At 19.3% G+C, this 11,105-nt stretch overlaps 2 protein-coding genes across 2 annotated transcripts, besides 1 other annotated feature; one reads left to right on the top strand and one right to left on the bottom strand.

Annotated features, from left to right (window-relative positions):
* Nucleotides 1–2,532: 2,532 nt before the first annotated feature.
* Nucleotides 2,533–3,339, top strand: PRELSG_0018000 (fam-h protein; the record flags this gene model as incomplete). Its single annotated transcript, XM_028676111.1, has 2 exons — nucleotides 2,533–2,736; nucleotides 2,866–3,339. 2 exons carry the CDS (start codon nucleotides 2,533–2,535, stop codon nucleotides 3,337–3,339), a joined length of 678 nt encoding a protein of 225 aa, XP_028531040.1.
* A 3,115-nt stretch (nucleotides 3,340–6,454) lies between these two features.
* Nucleotides 6,455–7,007: a repeat region.
* A 3,133-nt stretch (nucleotides 7,008–10,140) lies between these two features.
* Nucleotides 10,141–10,995, bottom strand: PRELSG_0017950 (Plasmodium exported protein, unknown function; the record flags this gene model as incomplete). Its single annotated transcript, XM_028676000.1, has 2 exons — nucleotides 10,141–10,671; nucleotides 10,795–10,995. The coding sequence occupies 2 exons, from the start codon at nucleotides 10,993–10,995 to the stop codon at nucleotides 10,141–10,143; spliced, it is 732 nt and encodes a 243-aa protein (XP_028531039.1).
* Between the last annotated feature and the right edge of the window lie 110 nt (nucleotides 10,996–11,105).

The raw sequence follows: 11,105 nt of genomic DNA, 5'->3' as shown, positions 1-11,105 counted from the left end.
CCATTGATAAATTGGATAAGTCATGTGCATGAATATTTGATGTTAAATATTTCAATGTCATATAAGTCTGCACTCTAAATTTTCCTTACAACTTTACTTTCATTTTAAATATCCTAAACCAATTAAAGTAATGTTCTAAAGATTTACCACTAAATTTCGGAAGTACTTGGGATATATTGACTCTTATTTTATCTCTATTATTTCTAATTTCAAAAACATATGGTTAAGTTCTATTATATCAGTAAAAACGTTTAATCCAATGGGGTTCTGTCTGCGTCGGTTTCAAGATTATTACCGTGTCACCAATTGATTTATTAAATGTCTATTTAAAGACTTTGCGAGAGTATTAAACAAATAAATTAATAAAGAGCGTATATAACTAAATATGCGGATTTTTATATATATATAGTAGAATTTTATAATATATAATATTTAATTTGAATTAAACAAGTCTGTATTACTTAACAGACATATGTTTACTTTTATAAATGTATTTTTATTTACAAAGAGTAAGTATATCCTTTTAATTAAAAAACACAGAAATTTCATAATAAATAACATAAAGTAAACTCTAAATTATTCAATGTTATTTCAAAATATATAATTCGAATGCAATATAAAAGTTATACTGTTTATACATTAATTTTTATCTTTCAATTAAAAATTAATAATCTTTCAACTCAAAACGTCAAAATCTTTCAAAAAAAAAAATTAAATTTTTTTTTTTTAAAATATAAAGATATATAAAAATAAAATAAACAAAAAAAAATATAGCTATATATATTTTTATTTTCTTATAACTAGCGTCAGTGCATTCCTGAATTGTATTTTCTTGACTAGTAAGGTAATTTTACATTACGGAAGATTAATAACATTTTTTATTGATCAATACTCTAGCAGAGCCATTGAACAGACAATTAATAAAACAGATATATATTAATATACTTTAAAGCATTATTTTTCTTATTCATTTTTTTTATTTTTATAAATTTATTTATCTTTATGTATAACTAATATTAATAATTCTAAAAAAAATAAATTAAATAATTAAAGTTTTAAAAATGTATATAATAATCAATGTTAAAATAATTAAAAAAAAAGAACAATACTTTAAAATATTTTTAATTTTATATTTAAATATTTATAATAATAATATTATTTATTGCATTATTAAAATAGAATTGATTAATAAATATAGACCACGTATATATTAAATATTTATAATTAACAATTAAATATATTTTTTAATCATTTCTTTAAAACAAAAATTTCAAGCAACCTTTCGTTTTCTTCAAAATCAGAAATAGATGAAAATTAAATAATAAAATTAAAAATTAAGAACAAATTAAGAATAATATTTATGCAGCAAATAATTCTAATTATTTTAAACTGTATTTTTGTGCTTAAGGTAATATATATACATATTATTAATTCTGATTATAATAGAAAGAAAAACAGATAATATGAAAATTACTTATAATTTAAATTATAAATGTTATTGTAATAATTCTATAGATTTTAAAGGTATATATTACATAAATTTTAGAGTAACATGATTGATGATGTTTTTTATTTTTTACGCTAAATTTATTCTATTATAAATTAACATTACAACGATACTTAATATTTAATTATAAAAAGAAATAAAAATAAATTAATAAATTATGCATTCAGTAATTTTTTTATACGGAAATTATTACATAATACTAAAAATTTCTAAAAAAAAAAAGAGAAAAAATTAAAAAAAATAAACAAAAAAATAATAAAAATGTATACATTTAAAAAAATGTAAAAATAGCTATAATTCTAATTAAATAACAAAAATTATAAAGAAGATATATACTATAAAATACGCATTAGGAATGCAGTAAAAAATTATTTTAATTCTCTTTTAATGATTACTTATTTTTTTTTAATGTGCATTATCATTTTAACCATTACGAAAAATTATAATTAAATATGAAATTGGGCACATGCATATATGTATATTTTTTGAAAAAAAAATGTAATATTTCAATAAAAATAGAGGATTAATAATAGCTAATAGTATGTATTTATACATATTACTATAAAAAAAAAGAAAACAATTATAACTAAAAATATAAAATATATTCATTTAAAATAAAATTTATTATCAATAAAGACATTAGCTTTTTTTTTAAGAATTTGGAAGTTTATTAAGCTTAAAATTAACATGAGTATACATTACTTAACACGTATTTATAATAAAGTAACATAAAATTAACAGTTTAAGCAATACTATATAGTAATATCATTAAATATTTTGCTCTAATATTTTTTATTCCGTGATACATTAACATAATTCATAAATATATACATATATATATATATACGTAAATTTTTTTTTTAATTTTTCAACTAAAAAAAAATTTTACTTATTTTCAAATTTAAAAAGTTGTTTTTTTAATTCAATTATTCACTTGGTATTTTTTTTTTAAACACAAATAAAAATAATAAATAAGAGTTTATTATTATTATTAAGAGATAATTTTAATTAAAAAAAAAAAAGAAATGAACAGGAAAAATAAAATTATTTTTATCTCCAATTTTAGGATGCATCCTAGATACTATTCCTATGTAACTAAAGGTTTTAATGATACATATGTATCAACATTAAAAATATATAATAAAAGAGGGAAAAAAAAAATATTATATTTTCTTATAAAGTTTTTTATACTCACCCTTTCAATTTGGATATTACAATGTTCTAATAATGTAACATAATAATAATAATACTTAAAGATATTTATGTTTTTTTTTGTTATTACATTTTTTTTAATAAAAACTATTTAATATGAAAAAATCCTTTTTATTATACACTGAACTTTTTTTTTGATATTTTAGTGGGATTCTTGTAAATCATGGAATTATAAAAATAAATTAAATAACATATCAGATTTAGGATACGGAAGATCATTAGCAGAATGTAGCGACACAACAAAACAAACAAAAAGTGAATTAAAATTTTGTGAACAACAGGATATGATAGAAGAACATCTAGAAGTATGGGATAAGCAAAGTCAAATAGATGAAAATGTAGATGTAGAACAAGGAAGTGAAATAGAGACAAAAGAGAAAAATAAAAAAGTAAAATTTAAAGAAAGAATCTTAGATAAATGCAAAAACAATTTAAAATTAGCTTCTTTATTTCTTTCTATTTCCTTATTATTGTCTTCGTTTTCATTATATTTAGTAGAGATATTTACGGATGAATATATTGAAAACATTAAACTCTTTTTATTTACCTTATCTTTTTTAATAACTTCAACTGTTTTAACATATGAACGAATTGAAATAAAGTACAAAAATAAATCTTAAATATTATTATTAATTAAAACTATTACCCACTAAAAAAAAAATATAGGTGATTGAAAGTATCTTAAGCATTACTATATCTTTGATATGTTAACTCTATATTAAAAATTTTCTAAAGGCATTATGCGAATAATTTTATAGGGAGGATGCACAATAGTTTTTTCTAATTTTGCTTATTATAAAAAAAATTTTGTAAAGAATGAATATTATTTATAAATTACATTACATAACTTGAAATAAATAATTTATTTTGTGTAACATTTACAATATTCTAAATAAAAATATTCTACTTAAATATTACTATTATTCTTAATATATTAATTATTTAAAAGAGAATTTTATCTAAATTAATAAAAAAACTTCCTTATTTTTATTATAATATAACTCTTCATTATAAAATTCTTTAATTATATGTGTAAAATCATATATATTTTATACGGATTTATAATTTTCCATAAATACACATTCTCTATCTTTTATTTATTAATTACCCATTCAAAGACTTTTCTAGAGTAATGGTTTATGAAAGAAGCTATTAGCTTTTTATAGTGAATAGAGTTAGCTTGTTAAGAAAATGTAAGTTATCCATGCATTGACTCTAGTTTAAAAAGAAAGAAAACAAAATACATACAACTATATTTTTTTTTGTTTATTTTATTTTTATATATATCTTTATAATTTAAAAAAAAAAAGACTTAATTTTTTTTTTCAGTTCTTGACATTTTTGAATTGAAAAATCATTAATTTTTATTAAAAATATAAAAATTAATGTATGATTTATTAATTACCTGCTTTATGGCTTTGCTATAATAATAAACAAACAAATTAATAAAGAGAATGCATAAATAAATATACGTTTTTATATATATATATATATTTGTTTTTATTATATATATAATGGTCTCTTATGATACACAATATTTAATTTGATTTAAATCCTACTGAATCTTTTAATAAATATGTTAAACTTCTATAAAAGCGTTTTTATTAACAAAGAATAAGAATATTCTTTAAATTAAAAAAAACATACACAAAATTTATAACAAATAACAAAAATTTAAGCTTTAGTTTATTCAATATTATTTCGAAATATACACATTGAATATAACACAAACATTATGTTTTTTCATTCATTCAGTTTTTCATGTAACAAAAATTAATTCTCTTTTTAATTCGAACAAAAACAACCAACAAAAAAAAAATTAATTTAAAAAATTTTTTTTTAATTACAAAGGTGTATATATGATTTATTAATTGGTTGTTTAATGATTTTGCTAGAGTATTAAACAAACAACTTAATAAAGAGAATGTAGAATTAAATATACGTTTTTAAATATATGTATACTTGTTTCTATTATATATGTAATGGTTTCTTATGATGCATGGCATTTAATTTAAATAAAATTTTGCTACATCTTTTAATAGACACGTTAAGCTGTTATAAAAGAGTTTTTATTTACAAAGAATAAGTTCATTCTTTTAATAAAAAACACATACAAAAATTTATATCATATAACAAAAATTAAGCTCTAATTCATTCAATGTTATTTCGAAATAAATACAATGGATATAACAAAAACATTATACTTTTTTTATTAAGTTTTTCATGTAACAAAAATTAATTATCTTTTTAATTTCAAACAAACATCAACCGAAAAAAAAAAAAAATAATTTTAATTTTTTTTTTTTTTTTTAATTACGAAGATGTATATATAATAAAATAAACAAAACAAAAAAAAATAACTTTATATTTTTTTTTTTTTTAAACTAGTGCCAGTGTATGACTAAATTGTACATGCACGACTAGTAAACTAACTTAATGTACTATAAAAGGTTAATGACATCTTTTATTAACCATACTTCACCACTTAGGGGAAGTAATGATATTACTTATGTTTTGCTCTCTTTGACTTCTAACCCCTTTTGTATTTCTTTATCAATTTTTCTATCCTTATTATTCAAATCCTCTAATTGTAAAAGGTTATTTTTATCACAAATATCTAAAAAATCCTTTGGTTTGAACACATGTGTAGTATCTGATTTATTAATTAGCTGCTTAATGACTTTGCTAAAATATTAAACAAACAAATTAGTAAAGAGAGTATATAACTAAGTATACGTTAATACATATATATATTCATTTTTATTATATATATATAACGTTTTTTTATGATGCATAATGTTCAATCAGAATTAAATCTTACTGCATCTTTTAATAGACCTATGATTTATTAATTGCCTGCTTAATGACTTTTCTAGAGTGTTAAACAAACAAATTAATAAAGAGCATTTATGACTGAGTTAAATTTTATTGCCTCTTTTAATAGACTTATTAATTGTTATAAATGAGTTTTTATTTACAAAGAATTACTTATTCTTTTAATTAAAAACATACAGACAAACTATAACAATTAATAAAGTCAAAACTTTATATTATTCAATGTTATTTCAAAATATACATTGATTATAACAAAACGTTATTAATTTTTTTTATTTTTATAAAAGATAAATAAATTTTTATTTACTAAAAATTTCTCACCAAAAAAAAAAAATATTTATTTTTTTATTTTTATTAGTGTCAGTACATATTAGTTTGTACATACACATACGATAAACTAGCTTAGTGTACTACAAAAATTATAATATCCTTTGTTAATCAGTCATTGCATGAATAAATTGTATATATACGTGCAATAACCTAGCATATTGTACTGAAAAAGGTTAATAATAGCTTTTATTAACCAATCTATTAACTGTTATAAATGAGTTTTTATTTACAAAGAATTAGTATGTTCTCTTAATTAAAAACATACAAACAAATTATAACAATTAAAAAAGTCAAAGCTTTAATTTATTCAATGCTATTTCAAAAATATATATTGAATATAACATAAACATTATTCATTTTTGTCTCTAGTTTTTATAAGTTTTAGTTAATTCTTTATTTAATTCGAAAAAACAAACATCCACTAACAACAACAAAAAAAAAAAAAAATAATTTTAATTTTTTTTTTTTTTTAACTAGAATCAGTAAATGGCTAACTTGTATATACACGACTAGTAAATTAGCTTAGTGTACTACAAAAGATTAACGATATCTTTTATTAACCAGTATCTAATTTTCTTTTACGATGGTCAATTAATTTTATTAAATTTCTCATCTGTTTTTCATATATTTCACTAGTTTTATTATTTAATAGTTTTATCTTTGACAAAGGAATATGTTTTTCGTTTCCTCTATAATAAATGGGTATGGCTTTTAGATTCCCACTTTTGATATATGTTACTCTATGCAGGAATGACCAATGTAGTTTATATTGTCCATTTCCACTATAATGTTTGATTTGATTTCTCTTATATTCGGATAATTCATAAGATATAATATCTCCCATTTTAATCTTTTTATTCTTAAAGGTTTTTCTTTTATTTTAATTAAATTTTCATACGAGTTTTTCCATCGATCGTTTAAATAAATAATTATCATCTTCCTAGTTATTTCTGGTATTATTTTTGAAAATCTTGGACATATACAATCTATTCCGTATGCTGAAAAGTAAGGTGTTTCTCCAATAGAACCATGAGGGATGTTATTATATATTAAAACAGCGTTTCTAACTATTTGTTTAAAAGGAAAATCTTCTTTTTCGTATAACGTTTTAAGTATATAGTTTGTCAATGAACAAATTCATCTCCCTTAATTAATGTACAGTTCGAGGTTTATCTTAATAAAACTTATATAAATATTCGTAGTTAATTTCAAGATACTAAGCAATAATTTATAACTTAAATAATTATTCCTTTATCTAGAGGTACACTGCATGCAATACGTTAAGCTACTAGAACCTTGACCAATTTAGTGTGTTTCATTACTATTTTTTTTTTACATGTCTCGGTTATGATTATATTATATTTTCTTTTTTATTTTTTTTATCTAAATTTTTTTTTTTAAAAAAAATTATTATTATTTTTTTTTTTTTGAGAATGAATTTTTATGGAGAAAGATTGAAAAAGAAAAGGATAGCAAATGGATTGCTTTTATTTTATTTTAACTTTTATAGACTTTTATTTTCTTAAAGTGATTTAATTAATTTTGTATTATAAAAATAGAATCTATAATACAAAATTAAAAAGGAATCTTAAAACTTGCTCTTTATTAACTTGGATATTCATTACTTCCATCCAAGTCTTTGAATATCCAATTAATAAATCAAGAGTCAAAGAAATACAGATTCCTTTGTCAAAGATAGAACTATTAAATATTAAAACTAATGAAATATATGAAAAATAAATGAGAAATTTAATACAAGTAATTGACTATGCTAAAAGAAAATTAGATACTACAAATGTATTAAAACCAAAAGATTATTTTGACATTTGCGATATAAATAACTTTTCACAATTAGAGTATTTGAGTAATAAGGATAGAAAAATTGATAAAGAAATACAAAAGGGATTAGAAATTATAAAACAATCCAAAGAAAGTAGAATATAAGTAATATCATTACTTCCCATAAGCGGTGGAGTATGGTTAATAAAAGATGTCATTAACCTTTTATAGTACATTAAGTTAGTTTACTAGTCGTGTATATACAAGTTAGTCATACACTGACGCTAGTTTAAAAAAAAAAAAAATATAAAGTTATTTTTTTTTGTTTTGTTTATTTTATTATATATATATCTTCATAATTAAAAAAAAAATAAAATTATTTTTTTTTGTGGGTTGAAATAGTTTTCGAATTGAAAAGGAGAGTTAGTTTTTACTTACATAAAACTTAATGAAAAAAAAAAGTATAATGCTTGTGTTATATTCAATGTGCTTATTTCAAAATAACATTGAATAAACTAAAGCTTAATTTTTGTTATTTGTTATAAATTTTATGATGTGTTTTTTTTTAATTAAAAGAATATACTTATTTTTTGTAGATAAGAATATATTTGCTAAAATAAAATATGCCTGTTAAGCAATTGATTTATTAATTGGATACTGGTTAATAAAAGCTATTATTAACCTTTTTCAGTACACTATGCTAGGTTACTGTACGTGTATATGCAAGTTACCCATGCACTGACTGATTAACAAAAGATATTATAATTTTTGTAGTACACTAAGATAGTTTATTGTATGTGTATGTACAAACTAATATGTACTGACACTAATAAAAATAAAAAAATAAAAAAAAATAAAATATATATATTTTTTTTGTTTGTTTATTTTGTTTTTGGCATATTTAAAAAAAAAAAATTAAAATTATTTTTTTTCTTTTTGGTGTGTGAGAAAATTTTTAAGAAATAAAGATATATTTATCTTTTATAAAAATAAAAGATAAAATTGATAATATTTTTGTTATAATCAATGTATATTTCGAAATAACATTGAATAAATTAATAAACTTATTAAAAGATGCAACAATATTTAACTCAAATATTATGCATCATAAAAACTATATATATATAAACGTATACTTAGTTATACATGCTCTTTATTAATTGGTTTGTTTAATACTCTAGCAAAGTCATTAAACGGGCAATTAATAAAAAAAGTACTAAGCAAACAAATTAATAAAGAGCATGTATAAATAAATATACGTTTTTAAATATATATATACTTGTTTTATTATATATATAATGGCATCTTATGATGCATAATATTTTATTTGAATTAAATTTTACTGCATCTTTTAATAGACATGTTAAACTGTTATAAAGGAGTTTTTATTTACAAAGAATCAGTTTATTTTTTTAATTAAAAACATACATACAATTCATAACAATTAACAAAAGTCAAAAGTCTAATTTATTCAATGTTATTTAAAAAATATATATTGAATATAACATAAACATTATACTTGTTCGTTCATTAAGTTTTTCATGTAACAAAAACTAATTCTCTTTTTAATTCCAACAAACTTCTACCGACAAAAAAAAAAAAAATAATTTTAATTTTTTTTTTTTTAATTACAAAGATGTATATACAACAAAATAAATAAAACAAAAAAAAAAAATTAATCTATATTTTTTTTTTTTTAACTAGCATCAGCGTATGTCTAACTTGTACGTATACGACTAGTAAACTAACTTAATTTACTATAAAAGATTAATAATATCTTTTATTAACCATAACACCAATCATGTAATTTTAGCTAAATAAAAAAAAAAGAATCATAATTTTTTAATTAATTTTTTTTTTAACATTTTGGTTTCGTAGAGTAAGATGTTATTTATTTATATATTTTTTTGAAAAAGAAAAAGATGGATAACATTTTTAAAAAATAAACGAATTTAAAAATCAAAGATTTTTAAGGTTGTTTAAACTTAAATGAAAGACATCCCCTTTAATCAAAGATATTATGTGTGTATGTTTATATAAGATATTTATTACATGTTAAGTATATATTAACTATTGAAAACTTATAAATTATTAAATAAATAAACACTTTATCATCTTTGTGCAATTTCACTAAAAAGGAAAAGCATAAGCTAATAAAAATATTAAACATTATAAAGATGCTCTTTACTACATTGTTCATTCAATATCATAGCAAATTCATTAAATGGACAATTAATAAATCAAAATTCTAAGCATAAATTAAAAGAATAAACTTATAAAATTCACAAAAAGAGTGTATATATATACATATTATTTTATAATTTTAGTATAATTTTAAGTATTCTATTATAAAAAAATGGTATATACAACTTTATAAGGATAATTTTTAAAGTTCTAGCAATATGTTAAGTACGTTTATCCATTCTATTATGTACTTTGTTTTTTACTGTTTCATATAATAATTTTTATTATGGTGATTATTTATAATATTGTTCATTTTTATCTTGGATTCTTTCATACATCAAAAGAAATACGGTAAAAATAATACTTATAGCAACTAATAAAACAGATGTGTTATTTAAATTTGTGTTTTCTTTATTATATGATGACATACATATTATACTTGAAATAAATGATAGTAAACTAATAATGAATAAGATAATTAGTTGAAAATTACCTTTAGCAATATTTAAAATTCTTTCCTTAATATTTCTTTCTTCATTTTTATCTATTTTTTCTCTTCCAATTCCTTGTTCTGCACTATTACCTTCTCCTAAATTCTCTATCACACTACAATCTCGCTCTCCATTATTCCTTTGTCCCATTTCTGATTGTGAAGATACTTTTATTTCAATCCCTTGATTATTACATGGTAATTTATGTGTTACATTCATATCTGATTGTTCATTTGCTTTTACTGTATCTTCACTTTCTGCTAGAGATCTTTCATTTCCTAAATGTGGCATGTTTTCTACGTTACTTTTTTTCAAAGATTTGCCAGAGTCCAACTAAAATAAGATGGAAACATTTAGCATTAAAAAAAAGTTTATTTTTTTATATTAATGAAATTTTAATTTAGAAAAATAATAACAAAAATACTGAAATATTTTTAGGAGTTATTATTATCTTACATTACAAGAGCATTGTAACATCAGAATGAAAAGAACAAATATGAATAATTTTATAAAAGAATTTAATATAATATCTTTCTCTCTTTTGTTGTACATTTTTAAAGTTGAAATATATTCAACGATAAAGCTTTTATTTACGTAATTATTGCATCTAGGATATTTTTTGATATTTGAAATAATATTATTTCTCTTGTTCATCATTTTTTTTTAATTAAAGTAATATTTTCATGGTAAAATTTATTTTTATTTTATTTTTTTTTATTTATATAAATTAGTTGACTTTTTCCCTTAGGTATAAAAAATTATATTAT

The sequence above is a fragment of the Plasmodium relictum genome (assembly GCF_900005765.1).
Source record: "Plasmodium relictum strain SGS1 genome assembly, contig: PRELSG_00_v1_194, whole genome shotgun sequence".
Lineage (NCBI taxonomy): Eukaryota > Apicomplexa > Aconoidasida > Haemosporida > Plasmodiidae > Plasmodium > Plasmodium relictum.
The sequence above is the reverse complement of the archived record's forward strand: the minus strand, read 5'-3'. Positions and strand labels throughout refer to the sequence as shown.